The sequence below is a fragment of the Lampris incognitus genome, chromosome 18 (assembly GCF_029633865.1).
Source record: "Lampris incognitus isolate fLamInc1 chromosome 18, fLamInc1.hap2, whole genome shotgun sequence".
NCBI lineage: Eukaryota > Metazoa > Chordata > Actinopteri > Lampriformes > Lampridae > Lampris > Lampris incognitus.
This window is the reverse complement of record NC_079228.1, coordinates 37,068,571-37,088,934: the sequence shown is the minus strand read 5'-3', so window position 1 is coordinate 37,088,934 and position 20,364 is coordinate 37,068,571. Positions and strand designations below refer to the sequence as shown.

At 46.8% G+C, this 20,364-nt stretch overlaps 1 protein-coding gene across 1 annotated transcript in view; it reads right to left on the bottom strand.

The window, feature by feature from the left end:
• Positions 1 to 576: 576 nt before the first annotated feature.
• LOC130128443 (collagen alpha-1(XIV) chain) overlaps positions 577 to 20,364 on the bottom strand; it is a 192,702-nt gene continuing 172,914 nt past the window's right edge. The window contains 9 exon segments of the mRNA XM_056298052.1: positions 577 to 908; positions 7,577 to 7,732; positions 8,612 to 8,689; positions 9,208 to 9,396; positions 10,035 to 10,101; positions 13,220 to 13,255; positions 16,222 to 16,293; positions 16,847 to 16,900; positions 18,130 to 18,183. Coding sequence (XP_056154027.1) covers positions 577 to 908; positions 7,577 to 7,732; positions 8,612 to 8,689; positions 9,208 to 9,396; positions 10,035 to 10,101; positions 13,220 to 13,255; positions 16,222 to 16,293; positions 16,847 to 16,900; positions 18,130 to 18,183 — 1,038 coding nt within the window.

The window sequence follows — 20,364 nt, the reverse complement described above, 5'->3', positions numbered from 1 at the left end:
GTGTGGTGAGACATATGAGCTGTGTGTAAGTGTCCCACATCCACCTGAACTACTTTGGATTATGTACTTTCAAATCTCTTCCAGAAATGCTCTAGCAAGACCGCCGGGAGGCACTTAACCGACAAGAATTGGTACAAAAAAGAGGGAAAAACAAAAAACAAAACAAAAATGTTACAGGAGCTGTTAACTGTCCAAATATCTCTGACGACATGAGAAAATATTTGAAGAATATGAATCTGACCATAAAAGCACGTAAATGCACATTTTATCACTCCTGCTGACGTCCAGATGAACAGCGACCTGAAGGAGCTTAATGACTTTCAGTCAATGGGATATCAAATCTCCTTCCGTCTATTAAAAAAATGGGAAAAATCATTAAAACTCTTTTAGATAATTCAACATTACTGACTGAGTTAAAATAGCACTAAGTCCCAAGCCCAGCTCCCCTCCTCTCCTGCTATGATGTCCATCAGAAATCCTCGACATCAGGCACTTGTTGAATAGTCCTTAACGGCTCTGAACCACCCAATTAGAGACACTGAGTGGCGATCTCGCCTCCAATCGCCTCCTCCTCAATCAGATGGTCCCAGGGGACTTGTCTGCCTCACTTTTAAGCCTCCTCTTCTGGGTGATCCCCCCCTCTCTTCTCCCTTCCTCCCCGTCCTCTGCTAGGCTACGGGCGGTGCGGTGGACCCCGGGGGACCTCAGCTCCACGTCGTCCAGGGAAAGTGTGGGGTCGCCGGGTGCCACAGGCCGCGGGGCGGGGTAGTTGGGCTGGTAGTACTCGGGGGGGTAGCTTCCCCCGTAGCGGTATGGGTCATCCTCCTCAACCTCGCCATAGTTCTGGTACGTGTTGGATGGCAGTTGGACTGAGGGGACAGCACCACCATCAGTGAGGGGGTCGCCCTCTGGGGTAAGCAGTCGGTAAGACAACCAGCCAGCCAGTGAACCCACCAACCAATCAGGGAGGCAGCCAATCAGCAGGTCAGTCAGGTGAGTAGACAATCAGTTGAAACCCAGAACAAAGATGGCCACCCAGCACCACCACCACAGGAAGCAGAATTTTGGATGGATTTGATGTTTTTTGATTGAGTTGGCAGGACAGGAATTTGAGGGGAGGGGCAGAAAAGAAGGAGCAAGAGACAAAGAAGGACAAGAATTATTGAAGGTTACCATGGATTACTGACTCGGGGTTACCAGGGTTACAGAGGACATCATCCAGAGGGTTAGGTTTAGTGTTACACTACTACTGATTACAGTTGAACATGCATGGTGAGGTTGAACTTTAAAGCTGGAGTCTGAGAAGTATCTCCATTAATAAATGTTTATTGTCTCCATGTGCACGATGGAGTCAGGCTCATAACACCACCAGTCATCTTCACCATGTTTGGAGACACTCTCCAGTCTCTGTATACTGTTGTTGAGATGTTTTGACCGGGTAGGATCAACACTGGTGCAGCAGCAAACACATACGTGTTGGAAAAAAGACTGAGATGTGATGCTGATGTGTCCATGACAACCAACGTGACTGTACAACAGTGTTCCATATAGTGGGATGTAGTTTGTAATACATCAGACTGTCTGTGTTAGCTTTGGTCCCGGGATCCATTTTTACAAGGGTGGGACTGTTTACTGCTGAGCTGAAGGCACACCAGCCACAATGGCTGCTACACCTGGTTTGTAGTCCTGCTACACCTGGTTTGTAGTCCTGCTACACCTGGTTTGTTGTCCTGCTACACCTTGTTTGCAGTCCTGCTACACCTTGTTTGGTAGTCCCAGAAAATCAGAGTCAACAGGTCTGTTTCTCTCTGCCTCCTACATCCACTATATCACAGCACTGTTCTACTGGACGACTGACTGTCTGTCCAACACCACCACCACATCACCTCCACCTTTAGAATGGAGGCAATAAACTCTTATTAATGGAGAGAAGTTAGTGTTTGCAGCTTTAAGGGTGAGACATTAAGATGGATCATCTGGTGAAGGTTTACTTGGCATTCATGAGGTCCACTGTGTAGAAAGTTAAACTCAGCAGGCCTCGTTCAAAATCCTCCACATGTGAAATCACAACTTAAAACGCGTTGTAGACCAGATTTCATGGAATTCTGGTTCGCCCATTTGTTCTTATAATGTTGGGCGAAGCAGCTTTTAATGTATTTCTTTACAGTTTGTTTTTTTTTCAGTTGAAAAAATGGCATCTTGGGACATGTTATAAATTAAAGCACGGCAGCAGGTCAAGATTATTTTCATGTTTGATTAATCTATCAGTTATTTTATGATTAATCAATTAATAGTTTAGTCTGTAAAAAGTCAAACGTACAGATGAATGTCCATCTTGAGTCTCCAGAGTCCAACGAGACGTCTTAAAACTGTTTAGTCAGTCTGAGCACCAGCCGGAAAACCCTCAAGTGTTCACCTCACGAAACCACAGCCAACAGGAGTTCGGTGTTTATACTTAATTACTCAACGATTTACTGACTTCCAAAATTGTAATTGATCAGTTACAATTTCGGAAGTCAGTAAATCGTTTTTTATATATATAAAAAAAATTATAAAAAAAGTTTTTATAAAAATATAAAAAAATTATAAAACATTTTAAAAAAATAAAATTAAATAAAAATTTATAAAAAAAGTTTTTTATTAAAAATTAAATTTCTGTCGATCAATTAATTGATTAATCAACTATCCATTTGGGCACTAAATTACCCAATTTGCCCTCGGGGATGAATAAAATATTCTGATTGATTGATTGATTGATTGAATTAAAGTTGAATGATTCTTTCTTGACAGTGATGAAGAAACGCTCGCTCCCTGTCTCCCCACACGCGTGTCCAACACCCCCGTCACCTCCTGAGGAGACGACGTCTGTTTTGTGTTTGTTTTTCAGACGATGCCATACGCCTCGTTCATCACTGTGGGATGGTGTGTGTGAACACGGCCTTGGGTCAGAAGCAGGAGGGTCGCAAGGCAGGGATGAGAGAGAGAGAGAGAGAGAGAGAGAGAGAGAGAGAGAGAGAGAGAGAGAGAGAGAGAGAGATGGACAGCAGACAAACACAAGCACAGACACAGTGTCATCATGACAACATGCAGGAGATGTCCAAAGGAACTGAATCGAGTGCAACTGGACTTGGTATATATCCGCGAAGACGTTTCGCCTCTCATCCAAGAGGCTTCCTCAGTTCGTGCCTTTCTGACTAGACCAAGCTAGTCTGACTGGCTGGTGATGAAACTCAGATATTTATCCTCTTTGGAGTTGCTATCAGAGCTAATGATGTCAATGGCTCTTTGTGATCCGATGTTAAGCAGCGACGGTCGTTGGAGGTGTTAGTTTCGACTTCGTTAGTGCTCCATTCAGTGGTCATGAGTCGTTGGAGCCGTTAGTGAGCGACTGTTGTTCTTGGAGGCTAGGCTTCTTGAGTCTCCTGGGTAGAGATGAAAGGACGGCATTGTAAGTGGGAGGTAGGTGGTGTGGCAGACCTCCTCCTCTGTTGAGGGATGGTTTTTCCAGTTTCGCATTGATGGCTTCCTTCACCCCTCTTTCAAACCATCTATCTCCCCTGTCCAAAATGTGTACGTTGCTGACCTCGAAGGAGTGTGTCTTCTCCTTTAGGTGTAGATAGACTGCTGAGTCTTGTCCTGAGGAGTTTGGCCTTCTGTGTTGGGCCATCCGTTTGTGTAGTGGTTGTTTGGTTTCTCCTATGTGTAGGTCAGTGCAATCCTCATTGCATTGTACAGCATACACCAGATTGCTTTTCCGGGTGTGTGGTACACGGTCTTTGGGATGAACCAGTCTTTGTTGGAGTGTGTTGCTGGGTTTGAAGTATACCGGGATGCGGTGTTTGTTGAAAATTCTCCTGAGTTTCTCGGAGACCCCAGAAACATACGGGATGACTGTGCTCTTCCTTCTGTTCCTTTTCTCCTCATCGCTCACCTGGTTGGTCTTTTTGGAACGTGTTGCAGTTTTCACAAAGGTCCAACTGGGGTAGCCGCAGGTTTTTAAAGCTCCCCTCAGGTGTTTGTGTTCTTCCCGTTGGGCCCGAGTGCTGCTGGGCACATTGTCAGCTCTGTGTTGCAGAGTTCTGATGACGCTCAGTTTGTGTTCCAGCGGGTGGTGTGAGTCGAAAAGTAGATATTGGTCTGTGTGTGTAGGTTTCCTGTAAACCCCAATGTGGAGGCTCGTGTCTTCCCCAATGTGGACATCACAGTCCAAGAAGGGTAAACTGTTGTTCTTTACATCTTCCCTTGTGAACTTAATGTTCTTGTCCACTGAGTTGATGTGTTTGGTAAACGCTTGCACCTCTTGTGTTTGGATTTTGACCCATGTGTCGTCCACATATCTGAACCAGTGGCTCGGAGGTGTTCCTCTGAAGGAGTTCAGGGCGCTGTGTTCTACCTCTTCCATATATAAGTTGGCCACAATGGGCGATACCGGTGAGCCCATTGCACAGCCGTGTTTCTGTCTGTAAAACTGGCCCTGAATTGGAAATATGTAGTGTTCAGGCAAAGGTCCAGTAGTTGGCAAATCCGGTCTGGGCGGAGGTTGGTCCTATCGTGGAGGGTGTCGTCCCGTAGCAAACGTTGCCTCACAGTTTCCAAAGCCTCCATGGTTGGGATGCAGGTGAATAACGAGGTCATGTCGTAGGATACCATGGTTTCATTCGGTTCCAGTTTTATGCCTTGGACCTTGTTCACAAAGTCAATGGAGTATTGGATATGGTGAGGTGTTTCGCCCACTAAAGGGGTCAAGATGTTGGCTATATGTTTGGCAATGTTGTACGTGGCCGAGTTTATGCTGCTGACGATGGGCTTGAGGGGGGTTCCATCTTTATGGATCTTAGGGAGTCCATATATGCATGGAATGTTATCTTGTGGGTAGAGACGGTGGTATTGTATCCGATCAATGGTTCCTCCTTTCTGTAGTTTCTGTAGGTACTCTATTATTCTCCTCTTGTAACCACTAGTAGGATCGCGTCTCAGAGGTTCATAGGTGTCGGTGTCGCTGAGTAATGATGTGATCTTGGCGTGGTAGTCTGTTGTGTTGAGGATCACCGTGCATCTCCCCTCATCGGCTGGAAGGATAGTGATGTTTTCGTCCTTGCTCGGGGCTGTCACGGCTTTCCTTTCCTCCATGGTTAGGTTGGAAGGAGGGAGTTTAGCATTGGACAGAGCTGCTGACGCCTTTAACCTAAGCTGTTCAGCCTCGGTTTCCGTTAGCTTGTTTTTCCTTATAGCTGATTCTGTGGATGTGATGAGGTCAACTATAGGTAGTTGTTTGGGTGTCATGGCGAAGTTCAGTCCTTTGGCTAAGACCTCCTTCTCTGATTGGGTAAGTACCTTGTGCGACAGATTCTTGAGCCATCTGTCCTGCGTTCCGTTTTGTGTGGGATGTTCTGTCTTTTGTCTCCAGGTAAGTATATCTGCTTGGCTAGTGTTGCTGGTTCATCGCTGTAAGTTTTGAAACTTCCTTGTCTGCCTTTCTTTGGTTTTGTGGTGTTGAGATAGTTGGGCTTTCTTGGTGAAATCAGCGATCCTCTCCAAGACTGCACCAGGCAAGTGGGATGTTATTTGCTGGAGTAGTTGGTCAGATTTCTCCTTCAGCCCTTCAATAGTGAAACGGACACGTCTCACTCTTTCATTCAGGAGTTGATTCTGTGCCTTCTCCATGATTCTGTCTGCTCTATGTCCTTTCATTGTGGTACACAGGCACGACCTGATGAAAGACACGAACTGAGGAAGCCTCTTGGATGAGAGGCGAAACGTCTTCACGGATATACATACCAAGTCCAGTTGTGCTCGATTCAATTCCTTTGGACAACCTTGACCTGGATGAATGAGAACATTCACAGACATGCAGGAGATGCTGACACGGCCGCCCCGCAGGTGTGTGTGAGCCGCTGTAGCACCTGCAGCATCAACAGGGGCTACAGACAGAAGTCAGTGATGGTCTGGCGGCTCATCATGAGGCCTGCTGGTGTTTATGGTCTTGCCATAACCCCGAGCAGTTTCTCTTCACATACCACTGTGATAACCGATTCTACTAAGAAGCCCAGTTTCTATGTGGAGGAGAAAATCAGAAGGCCTTCCTTCATGGTAGGTCACTATGACACTACAAAAATGTCATTTGTTTCCTTCTGTTGGGAAACTGCAGGAGGACTTCATGTCCTCAGTAATTATACTGATAGAGTGTAATTACACTGATTACACCGTAATTACACTGATCCGTGACTTAATGTGATGTGGATGTCTCTTTTTTTTGTTGTTGCTGGAATTTCCCCCCTTTTTCTCCCCAGTAGTATCCGGCCAACTACCCCACTCTTCCGAGTCGTGCTGGTTGCTGCTCCACCCCCTCTGCCGATCTGGGGAGGGCTGCACACTACCACATGCCTCCTCTGATACACGTGGAGTCACCTCCGGCTTGGTCGGGCATCCCTCCTCTGGTCGGTCGGGGTGCCTGTTCAGGGGGGAGGGGGAACTGGGGGGGGGAATAGCGTGATCCTCCCACGCGCTACGTCCCCCTGGTGAAACTCCTCACTGTCAGGTGAAAAGAAGCGGCTGGTGACTCCACATGTATGGGAGGAGGCATGTGGTAGTCTGCAGCCCTCCCCAGATCGGCAGAGGGGGTGGAGCAGTGACCGGGACGACTCGGAAGAGTGGGGTAATTGGCCAAGTACAATTGGGGAGAAAAAAAGTTGCACAAAAAAAAGAGATATTGTTTATTATAAATAAAAAAAGGTTTTGTAGTTCAATAAAAAAAATTTTTTTCCTTTTTCGGTCCCAAGATATTGTACAATAACTGTTTTTATATTTTTGAGAATCTTGTGGTACTTTTTTGCCGTGGCATCAAAAATGTTATCAAGTATGAAAATACCCAGTGAGTATGATGGCGTCATGTTGGTATGATGACGTCATCGCATACAGACTGACACTGCCGCCCAGCTGAACGCTGCTGCATCTTCTCCGTCAGTGTATTTCAAGGTTGCTTTCCAACTTAAAATACAGCCGGTGTGGATTGGATGAGTCACGGGTCACGTGACATGTTTAATCCAATGAGAGCTCTCTGCCCTGTGTTTTTAAGACAAAGGAAGCCAGTTGGATTAAACATTTTGTTGATTGACAGGAGCATGCCCCGCCCACAACCAGTGAGAGCCATCAGAGTAATGCACAGCTGTTGATTCAGCCCACAGTAAAGACACGACCCCTCCTCCAACATGCACGAGTAGAGCACGAGCAAGTAGAATCGCCAAGTCATAACTAAGCTAAAAGTAAATTCAGACAGCTGAAGTATAAAATTCCCCCAAAGGTCAAAGTTCATGTCTCACCTGCTATCCTTTCTACTCTATTTTCTCTGTTGTAAAATCTACTGTGATCAATTCCACATCTGCCAAACTCATTGAGCCCACTTAAGTCAGCTAATTAATAAAATCCCAATTATCAAAGTGTTAAAACAAAGTTGTGAATGTAAGTTTTCAGCGAATACACTAAGGGCCTCTAAGTGTTTCAATAAAGCCTCATGCTAACAGAGTTGTGTTTGATAGCGGAACAGAAACCCGTCTGACCAGAGGGGGTCCTTACATACCTCCCACATTGTAACCCATACAGGAGTTCTGGTCGCAGTATCCAGGAGGTCCTGCTGGGCCCACTGGACCAGGGACCCCGGGTCGACCGGGACTACCTGAATTACCAGGTCGACCCGAGGGGCCCTGGCTGCCCGGTCTGCCCTGCCCTGAGGTACCTGCAGGAGCAGCGAGAGTAAGTCAAATATAAACCATTTAGCATGGTATGGTATACTGCAGGATGATATGGTCTGCTAGAGAATGGTATGGTCCTCTATCATACTGGTCTGGTATGATATGATATAATATGATATGTGATATATGATATGATATATGATATGATATGATATACTATGATATATGATATGATATGATATGATATATGATATGATACAATACGATATGATATGGTATGATATATGATATGATATGATTTGATACGATATGATACAATACGATGCGATATATGATATGGTATGATATGATATATGATATGGTATGCTATGATATATGATATGATATATGATATATATGATATGATATGATATATGATATGATATACTATGGTATATGATATGATATGATATATGATATGATACAATACGATATGATATGGTATGATATATGATATGATATGATATGATATGATACGATACGATGCGATATATGATATGGTATGATATGATATATGATATGGTATGCTATGATATATGATATGATATATGATATATATGATATGATATGATATATGATATGATATGGTATGATATGATACGATATGATACGATATGATATGGTATGATATGATACAATATGATATATGATACGATATGATATGATACTATATGATATATGATATGATATGATATGATATGAAACTATATGATATATGATATGATATGATACTATATGATATATGATATGATACGATATGATATGATACTATATGATACGATACGATACGATACGATACGATACGATATGATATGATATGATATGATACGATATGATATGGTATGATATGGTATGATATGGTATGGTATTATGGTGTGGTTTACCAGGAGATCCTGGGGGTCCTCTCTGGCCCTGGACTCCAACACCTTGAGTGCCTTTCTCACCCTTCTCTCCTGGTTGACCTGAGAGGACACACACACACACACACACACACACACACACACACACACACACACACACAGATTTCCACAGGAGCTTCCTGCCCCGTCACAGTTGACATCTTCCCCTCAAGTCTTGACAGAGTATCCCACAATATGAACAGATGTACACATATAGTATGTACATTTTGGTTTTTATTCCGCCCAGCCGCTCTGGCTGTGTGCTCCAGGAGCAGCTCTGGGCATTAATATTTGTATTTCAGGTCATTCTGCTCCTCTGATGGCCTCCGTGTTAAACTCTACTGTACTTTTAATCGTCTCTACTCTTCTACCCTGCAGGACTAGTTTGTCATTTTGGCCTATACAAATAAACTTCACTTGACTATTTCCCTCAACTTTACTTCTTTTAGAATTCATCAACTGTTTTAAAGTGCTGAACAAATCTAATTATTCTCCTCATCAGCCCGCTAGTTAATTTTACCATCATCGCTCCTCCTCCCTCTGCTTGTATTGTGTCGGCTCTCTTTCAGACCTCCTCTTACCTCGGGATCCTGGTTGTCCATTCTCCCCATTGGAACCGGGGAAACCGGGTCTTCCAGGGGGCCCCTGCTCTCCCTGTGGTCCCGAGGCTCCCTGTCGGCCCGGCTCTCCGGGAGGTCCCGGTACGGTCCGGATGGAAACAGGCTGGCTTGGTACGTGGTTCAGGATGGAGTTGTAGCGTGCCATGTGGCCTGTGAGGTGAAAAAACCCCAAAACAAATGATTTCTCCCCCCCTTTTTCTCCCCAGTTGCATCCAGTCTCCGTCCCGGTCGCTGCTCCACCCCCTCTGCCGATCCGGGGAGGGCTGCAGACTACCACATGCCTCCTCTGATACATGTGGAGCCACCAGCCGCTTCTTTTCACCTGACAGTGAGGAGTTTCACCAGGGGGACGTAGCGCGTGGGAGGATCACGCTATCCCCCCCCCCCCCCCCCGGAAGAGGCGCCCCGACCGACCAGAGGAGGCCCTAGTGCAGTGACCAGGACACATCCCCACATCCGGCTTCCCACCCGCAGACACGGCCAATCGTGTCTGTCGGGATGCCCGACCAAGCCGGAGGTAACACAGGGACTCGAACTGGCGATCCCCATGTTGGTAGGCAACGGAATAGACCGCCACGCCACCCGGACGCCCCAAAACAAATGATTTTTGAGGAGGTGCTGGTAGTTGTAGTTCTGGTGGTCGTTTGTCTTTAGGAAAACACGTCTGCAGAACAACCTGCATCACTGCTCCTCATCCACCCAATGGCTGTGGTAAGGTGTGTGTGTGTGTGTGTGTGTGTGTTTGTGTGTTTGTGTATGTGTGTGTGTGTGTGTGTGTGCATACTTACTTTGGATTAGCTGCTCACAGACTTGTCTGGCGATGGCTTGAACTGACGATGTGGACTGAAGGTCACCCTGGAGAGAGACACACACACAGTGAATTTATGAATAAATGTATGCAACACGCACACACACACACACACACACACACACACACACACACACACACAGACACACACACACCTGTGTGAAAGCTCCCTTCAGTGACACTTGCCATTTAATCACAGTTTGTTTGTGGAGGTCTTTGTGCCGTACACACTGAATGCGGCACCTGTCCCACACACACGTCTTCCTGCTGCCGTGTGCTCTCCCGGAACAAAACCAGCCAGTCACCTCCAGCTGTCCAATCAGCACTCAGCTCTCATATGAATGACAGCAGTTTCGACGCTGTGTGGCCGGGGAAACACGTTCACTCTTCGTCTCAACAGTCCATCAATCCTACCTGTTTCTGTGCTACCAAGTCCTCATAAAACATTGCTAATGAAAAGCCACTGGTTGTCCTGCCCCTCCGAGAATCGCCACCTTAACGTGGTGGAGGGGTTTGGGTGTCCTAGCGATCCTGGGAGTTTTGTTGTTGGGGGCAGTAGCTCCTGGTAGGGTCTCCCAAGGCAAATTGGTCCCAGGGGAGGGCCCAGACTAAGAGCCATTCCCAAGAAACCCAATGAAATTACAACAGCAGAGCTACAGCACCTCACCCGAAAAAGGGCAACTAGGGCCCCCTCCTGGAGCCTGACCTGGGAAGGGAGCTCGCCGGCGAGCATCTGGTGGTTGGGCCTTGGCCCATGGGGCCCAGTCAGGCCCAGCCCGAAAAAGTAACATGGACCCACCACCCCGTGGACCCACCACCTGCGGGGATGAGCATTGGGGTAGGGTGCAATGCAAGCCGGGCGGCAGGCAAAGGCAGGGACCCGGGCGTGCCGACTTCAGGCATCGCAGACTGGTTCTCGGGACGTGGAATGTCACCTCTCTGGCAGGGATGGAGATTGAGCTGGTGTGGAAGGTGGAGTGGTACCAACTACATATAGTTGGGCTCACCTCCACACATAGCATGGGTTCTGGTACCAAATTCCTAGAGAGGGGCTGGACTCGTTATTTTTCCAGACTTAGCCAAGGTGACAGGCGCCAGGCGGGTGTGGGGATACTCACGTCCTCGGTTGAGAGCCGTCATGTTGGAGTTCTCACTGGGGAATGAGAGGGTTACCTCTATACCAGTGTTTCTCAACCCAGTCCTCAAGGACCCCCTATCCTGCAGATTTTCTTTGCAACCCTGCATAGGTACCTGTTTATAGTTATTCAACCAATCAGCAATGAATGTCAGAGTTTGCACACCTTGCATAATTAAGTGCTTTGAGATGATTGGTTGAGTAAGTACAAGCAGGACTACCTATGCAGGGTTACAATGAAAATCTGCAGGATAGGGGGTCCTTGAGGACTGGTTTGAGAAACACTGCTCCATACGACTGCAAGTCGCTGGGGGGAAGGCTCTGACTGTTGTGTGTGCTTATGCACCGAATAGCAGTTTGGAGCAGCCAGGCTTTTTGGAATCTTTGGGTGGTGTCCTGGATAGGGTTCCGCCATGAGACTACAGTACTGCTGGGGGGACTTCAATGCTCACGTGGGCAATGATAGAGAAACCTGGAGGGGTGTGGGTGGGAGGAACGGCCTCCCCAATCAGAACCCAAGCGGTGCCTTGTTATTGGACTTCTGTGCAAGTCATGGATTGGCCATAACAAACCCCATGTTCGAACATAAGGTAGTTCATAAGTGTACTTGGTACCAGAACACCTTAGGCCAAAGACAATGATGGACTTTGAGGTCATATCATCAGATCTGTGGCCATATGTTTTGGACACTCAGCTGAAGAGAGGAGCAGAGCTGTCAACTGATCACCACCTGGTGGTGAGTTGAATCAGATGGCGGGGAAGGCTAGACCTAGAAAACCCAAACGTGTAGTGAGGGTGAACTGGGAATGTCTGGCGGAGGCCCCTTCCATGAGGTCTTCAACTCCCACCTCCGGAAGAAGTTCTCGTGTAACCTGAGGGAGGCTGGGGACAGGGACTCTGAGCGGGCCATGTTCAAAGCCTCTATTGCAGATGTGGTAGGTAGGAGCTGTGGTCATAACGTCATCGGTGCCTGTTGAGGTGGAAACCTAAGAACCCGCTGGTGGACACCGGCGGTGAGGGAAGCCATCAGGCTGAAGAAGGAGGCCTTTCAGGCTTGGGTGGCCCAGGGGCTACCTGAAGCAGCAGACAGGTACCTGGAGGCCAGAAGGGCTGCAGCTTCAGCAGTCACGGAAGCAAAAACTCGGGTGTGGGAGGAGTTCAGCGAGGCTATGGAGGAGGAGGACTTTCGGTTGGCTTCAAGGAAGTTCTGGCAAACCGTCTGGTGACTCAGGAAGGGCAAGCAGGGCTTGACTCAGGCTGTGTTCAGTCGGGGGAGGGGAACTGCGTACCTGGACTGGGATTTTGTTGAGCGGTGGAAAGAACACTTTGAGGAGTTCCTGAACCCGGCTAACACGTCCTCAGTGGAGGACGTAGAGTCTGAAGACTCGGGGGAAGCTCCACCCATATCCCTGGCATAGGTGTCTTGAGGTAGTTAAGAAGCTCCTTGGTGGCAAAGTGCTGGGTGTGGTCAACAGTAGCAGACTGGTTGTACTGGCTAACAGGAGGAGACTGGTTGTACTGGCCAACAGGAGGAGACTGGTTGTACTGGCTAACAGTAGCAGACTAGTTGTGCTGGCCAACAGTAGAAGACTGGTTGTACTGGCCATCAGTAGAAGACTGGTTGTACTGGCCATCAGTAGAAGACTAGTTGTGCTGGCCAACAGTAGAAGACTGGTTGTACTGGCCAACAGTAGAAGACTGGTTGTACTGGCCAATAGGAGAAGACTGGTTGTACAGGCCAATAGGAGGAGACTGGTTGTACTGGATGGCTCCTAGCACTGAATGTGACTGTGTGAATGAGAAGCAGGCAGGGCTGGAGACATGTGTGCTCACAGCAAACCACAAACTAATGATAAAGATTAAGAAAATGTCTCTTCTCTAACTGCCGCCTTTAAGCCAGCTACTTCTGTCAGGATATCATGACAGGCTGGTGTGAAAGTAGTGTTGTTTTTACGTCATTTTCATTATTGAGAGAATAGAGTGCGTCATATATTCTGAATTCCTGAGGAAACTCAGACAGATCTACTCACCCGTTCACCTTTCTCCCCCTTGCCTCCGGGAGGTCCCTGTTAAAAGAGAGAGTAGATGACAAGACAGAAATAACAAACTTCTGAAGAGCTTAAGATGGTTATGGACCGTGGACATTCTTTAGGTTAGAAATAGAAGAGAAAATCACCTGTGCAAGGAGCCGGAGCAGTACTCAGTCATAGAAACTAAAGACTGTCTCAAAGCCCTCTGGCCCTGTATCATACTGTCACACACCAACGTCCCACAGACATCTTTTACTGTGACACGTGTTGTCTGTCCTGTTACTGGCGTGAATGTTGTGAAGGTTTTTCTTTTGGTTTTGGTCCTGAATTTGAGTACTGTGACCCAAGGAACTGTCTGTCTGTCTATCTGTCTGCCTGCCTGTCTGTGTCTCTGTCTGTCTCTCTGTCTGCCTGTCTGTTTGTCTGTCTGTGTCTGTTTCTAGCAGTCTGTCTGTCTGTTTCTGTCTGTCTGCCTACCTGCCCGTCTGCCTGTCTGTCTGTTGTGGCCTCTGCCCAGGGACTACAGATGAAAATTAGCTTTTAGCTATATCTGGTACAATATGGTATGTTGCTAAATAGACGAAATAAAATAAATAAACCCTGAGCATGGTGCTTGACAGGTTACACTGGTTAAAAAAAAGTGATTAAAAGAACATTGTCGACCGCTAGATGAACGCGGTGAGAAATAGCAATCATTTCTCATTATGGATACTATACTGTAAACCCACCCTCGTGCATATTAAACCGCTGTTCAAAAGAACTGCTATTTTCTCCACCAGAGGCCGGGTGGACACCAGTAACTAACAACATAAGCCGTTATAGTAGTTTCTGGAGTAGTAACTGTGGCAGCAGCAACAGTAATAGTAGCACAAATAGCAGTAGTGGTAATGGTAGTAGTACCACCAGTGATATCAGTAGTAGCATTAGTATCACATGTGGTATTGCTAGTCGTGACAGCAGTGCATAGCATTAGCATAGCATTAGCAACATTAGCAGTAGCAATAGCTGTCATACTAGTAGTAGATCATTTACATAAGTACTGGCGGTAGTTGCAGCGGTAGAAATGATAGTAGTAGAGACGGCAGTAGAAGTACACAGCTCTGTAGACTTCTACTTCTACAACACTGGTCTCACAGACAGGTCCGAACAGGAAGGATTCAGACCGGCTCTCTGTGTCCTAACACGTCAACACTTCATTCACTACTAATCCAAAAGCTCGCACACAGGATCGATCCCCTGCCCTAGATCTTAGCTTCCGGAGGGTGTGTGCGCGTATACGTGAGACCATATGTTTTTTTAAGTCTATGTTTCTTTGTGTGTGGATATGTGGACATGTGTTTGTGTGTCTGTCTTTGCGGTGGTTACACACAGGGAGGTAGGTCCGGCGGAAGACGGTTAATCCTTCCTGCAGACACACACTCGCATCAGCCAGCTGACACGCTGACTTTAAACCGGACTCGACACACGTTCCTGATATTTGGTCAAGATGTCCCGGTGACACCACAGATTTACATAAGGGACGGACAACAAAACACAAATCCCACCATTGTGAATGTAAGTTATGGGGGAGTGTGTGTGTGTGGGCGGGTGTGGGGGGGTGTAGTGAAAAGAGAGATCATCCTTTAGAGTTTGAGCTCGTGTGTTGACAAGCGCCTGTCCCGCTCAAGGGTCCAAATGCAAGACATGGAATTTCCTACGAGGTTAAAGGTAGCGCCGTTGTAAAAGCAGAGCCTGACCTTTGACCTCTGCGTGGAAAACTGTAACATCCCAACTGGAAATAAGGTGGATACCGGTGGAGGTGTAGACTGGGGTTAACGCTGAAAATAACTGGCAGAGAAATGGGTAATGCTTTGAATCCATCCATCATCCGAACCACTGATCCTGCTCCCAGGGATGCTGGAGCCTATCCCAGCAGTCATTGGGCGGCAGGCGGGGAGACACCCTGGACAGGCCACCAGGCCATCACACACACACTCATACACACACACTCATACCTAGGGGCAATTTAGTATGGGCGAGTCACCTGACCTACATGTCTTTGGACTGTGGGAGGAAACCGGAGTCCCCGGAGGAAACCCACGCAGACACGGGGAGAACATGCTAACTCCACACAGAGGACGACCCGGGACCACCGTCAAGGTTGGACTCCCAAGGCTGTCAACGATGCCATCGCCGAGTGTGACACCCTCAAAGATGAATCCTCTCTCATGTGCATGTGTGTGTGTTTGTATGTGAATTAACTGTAAAGCACTCTGAGTGGCTGTTGCAGCTAGAAAAGCGCTTTAAAAAATGCAAATTGACTGATTGTCTACCACGGGGCTCGAACCTTCTTGCTGTGAGGCAACCGCGGTAGCCACCGTGCCGCCCAGGCCATTCATTACTCAGAAATAACCAAGTACAATGTGAGTAAAACAGATGTAACTAAAGTATGATGAGGGCCGATTACTGAGTAGAAGATGAGTAGAATGTGAGTAAAACAGGGTATTTTCAATATGTTTTTCTTCCTCGTCGTGTTGAATATGATCTACATCAAACACCGTATGGGATAAAGTCGCACATCACATCGTACCACAGTATTACAAATCCTTTTGTGTCGCAGGGATGAGTAGTAATTATCTGTTTTAATTGAATATGATTTTCACCGAAAAATACCACATTTTTAAACTGATTTTCACCCGGATTTTATGTTTCCATGGATCCAAACGTTGTTCCTGTTCGTGTGAGGTTATGTAACAGTGTCCTCTTGTGGCTAAATTTGGAATGCTGGATGGCTTTGAAAACCGAAAACACTGAGCCTTGTATATCCCTTACTTACCAAGTAACACACCTCTGCTACACTACCTGGTTATTTCGGCATAATGGATGGCCTGCACCTTACAGCATTACGAGAAACCTCCTCCCTGAACCCACGAGAAGGAGGGACACGCAGAACCTGCGGTCAGACAGAAACAGCCTTCCATCTGAGGCTCTGCCTGGCTCAGAGGCACTGAGGACAGACTCACCGGTGGTCCCTGATCTCCCTGTTTCCCAGGAGGACCAGACGTACCCGGGGCCCCCGGGGCTCCTGGAGTACCCTGCGAGGGAGGGGAGGGGGGACAGATATGGAGCGAGGGGGAAGGAGGGGAGGAGAGGAGAGGAGAGGGAGGGGGAGAGAAACCACAGAAGAAGAAGGTTACAGATTTGCCTTTAGACAACCAGAACAGGATCGGAGGGTCCCTCGTGAGCCCTCTGAACACGTCAGTCTTCAAACCGTATTCTGATGGAAGAAGGGAAAGGTTGGACCGTTTAGGGAGGATAATTCATCTCATTACAAAACACAGTGCGTCTTCTTCTGGTGATTTGCTCTCAAAACAGAAGTACAGACATCTTGAAACAAGGCTGACACAAACCAGATCCCTCCACTGCTACCGACACTCTGGTTCTTGAATAGACTTCCAACCACCTGAGTCGCACTGAAGACAGACGGAGTCCCCTCACGCCACTTGCAGGAAAATAAGAGTTTAGGACTCCGCACCAGATCAGCTGTACTAAAGATTGTTTTAGTAATTTCAGTCAAAGTTGATTTAAGTCAGGTGTATTTTGCTCTAACACACTTCTAACATAGGGAGAGCGAAACAAACCACTTACTATGATCCCCGAAGGGCCCTGTCTTCCTGGGGGGCCATCTTTTCCCTGCAGTCCCTGCAAAAGAGAAACAGGATTACATTATTATTAACATTATTATTATTCCATTCATTCCATTTTCCAAATCACTTATCCTGCCCTCAGGGTCGCGGGGATGCTGAAGCCTATCCCAGCAGGTGGGGAGACACCCCAGACAGGCCGCCAGGCCATCACAGGGCCTAATATAATAATATAATATGATATAATATAATATAATACATTATAATACAATATAATACAATATAATATATCATATCATATCATATCATATCATATCATATATCTACTACTACTACTACTTTCAGCTGCTCCTGTTAGGGATCGCCACAGTGGATCATCCGTTTCCATTTCTTCCTGTCCTCTGCATCTTCCTCTGTCACACCAGCCACCTGCACGTCGTCTCTCATCACATCCATAAACCTCCTCTTTGGCCTTCCTCTTTTCCTCTTCCCTGGCAGCTCCATATTCAGCATCCTTCTCACAATATACCCAGCATCTCTCCTCCACACATGTCCAAACCATCTCAATCTTGTGTCTCTTGCTTTGTCTCCAAACCCTCCAACCTGAGTGGTCCCTCTAATATACTCGTTCCTAATCCTGTCCTTCTTTGTCACTCCCAATGAAAATCTTAGCATCTTCAACTCTGCCACCTCCAGCTCCGCCTCCTGTCTTTTTGTCAGTGCCACTGTCTTCAAACCGTACAACATAGCTGGTCTCACTACCATCTTGTAAACCTTCCCTTTAACTCTTGCTGGTACCCTTCTGTCACAAATCACTCCTGACAGTCTTCTCCACCCACTCCACCCTGCCTGCACCCTCTTCATCACCACTCTTCAGCACCCCGTTACTTTGGACAGCTGACCCCAAGTATTTAAACTCATCCACCTTCATCACCTCTACTCCTTGCATCCTCACCATTCCACTGTCCTCCCTCTCATTCATGCATATGTATTCCATCTTGTTCCTACTGACTTTCATTCCTCTTCTCTCCAGTGCATACCTCCACCTCTCCAGGCTCTCCTCAACCTACTCCCTACTCTCACTACAGATCACAATGTCGTCCGCAAACATCATCGTCCAGAGAGACTCCTGCCCAATCTCATTCATCACCATTGCAAACAAGAAGGGGCTCAGAGCCGATCCTTGCCACACTCCCCTCATAAATCTCCTGCACCATTCCTATTATTGTTATTATTATTATTATTATTATTATGTGACCAGGAAGTAATGTCAGCCATGAGACTTACCCTTGGTCCTGGTTGGCCTTCTCTCCCTAGTGATCCAGCTGTACCAGGAACCCCCTGAAACAACACAACACATCACAACACAACACAACACATCACATGACAACACAATAATCACATGACATGACAACTCAACACATCACATGACAACACAACACAACACATCACATCACATCACATGACAACATGGCAGTAAAAGCACTGGTTGGATTCAGGTCACAGCAGTGTGTCAGGTGGACAGATGAGGCCTGGGACTCTAACACACTCCAGTGTAAAACAATGTGAACCAAACAAAGGTCTTCCTAAACATCTCCATCGACCTGACAGCCGTCAGCGGTCAGTTTGGCTGATGCTTTGGCTCCTGACTGCTCTCATGGCAGGTGTCCAGCAGGTTACAGCACAGCCGGTCTGCTTTAGTTTCTTAAACTGTTGACTTCTGTCAGAGGACCAGCTCCCTCCTCTACCTCACCACATGTGCCCTGCATGACTGACACCATATTCAGGTCTGATCATGAATATCAGATGAGCACCTTATAAGCATCACACCATTCTTGATTTTTAAACTTTTATTTACATTTTTTTTCTCCCATTTTCTCCCAAATTGTACTTGGCCAATTACTCCACTCTTCCGAGCCGTCCCGGTCGCTGCTCCACCCTCCCTGCCGATCCGGGAAGGCTGCAGACTACCACATGCCTCCTCCAATATATGTGGAGTCACCAGCCGCTTCTTTTCACCTGACAGTGAGGAGTTTCACCAGGGGGATGTAGCGCGTGGGAGGATCATGCTATTCTCCCCAGCCCCCCAAACAGGCACCCCGACCGACCAGAGAAGGCGCTAGTGCAGCAACCATGACAATACCTACATCCGGCTTCCCACCTGCAGACACAGCAGTTGTGTCTGTACGGACGCCCGACCAAGCAGGCGGCAACACGGGGATTCGAACCGGTGATCCCTGTGTTGGTAGGCAACGGAACAGACTGCTACGCTACCTGGGCGCCCCCTTGACTTTTAAACTCTTGCCGTTTAAAGCATTTGGTGGTTGTAAATGTTTGGAACGGCACTTTGACAAGCTTAGGAGGAAAAGTTAACTTAAATCACTGCAGCCAACATCTTGCAAATGAAGCCACTTTTCAAAATCTAACTACTTATGACCAAAAGGGCCCATTAAACACAGTTACTCATACTAATGCAGTGATTATGAAGGAAAGTGTCTCGCTGTACGAGACAAAGTAATTCACTGTGCACAAACAACACAACTACACAAACTAAATGTACACATATGAGAGTTTTTTCATTTTTGTTTTGTTTTCTTGAAGGGATCCTATTCTAATTTAACTCACCTCAGCACTACAGACTGTAATATTACTGTATGTTAATGTGTATTGTTTATTTATGCTGACATGAGGTCAGAATGGTTGGTAAAAGTTGCATCAATAAAACCCAGTTCAGGTGCTTTACAGGCCTGAGACTCTTGGGTTCACTGTGGTAAAAAGTCACTGCATCTTTTATGAAGCGGCTAAACCAAGGACCTGAAGAGTTATTTCCAATGTCTGGTCATGGAAGCAGTGTTTTATGGGAAATAGCAGGACAAGTGGAATGAGTCTTTGACCAATCTAAAATCCAGCTGTTGTAAAGTCAGCTTGCAGTATCTGTGTAAAGTCTTGATTAAATCAAAACGGAAACACCGGGACACTGAAAAAGATCATCGATAACACAAAAGATATTAGTTTTAGGTGGAACCATTCAGGTATCGAGGATGACATGACAAAATAAAGATTTTATTTCTGAATTGCTCCAGAAGCAAGCAGCTCCTGCCAGCTGACTGTGTTTCTCTGGATTGGTTTGTGATGGTGTTTCTCTGGACTGATTTGTGATGGTGTTTCTCTGGACTGGTTTGTGATGGTATTTCTCTGGACTGGTTTGTGATGGTGTTTCTCTGGACTTCTTTGTGATGGTGTTTCTCTGGGCTGGCTTGTGATGGTGTTTCTTTGGACTGGTTTGTGATGGTATTTCTCTGGACTGGTTTGTGATGGTGTTTCTCTGGGCTGGCTTGTGATGGTGTTTCTCTGGACTGGTTTGTGATGGTGTTTCTCCTCTCTGGACTGGTTTGTGATGGTGTTTCGCTGGACTGGTTTGTGATGGTGTTTCTCTGGACTGGTTTGTGATGGAGTTTCTCTGGACTGGTTTGTGATGGCGTTTCTCTGGACTTCTTTGTGATGGTGTTTCTCTGGGCTGGC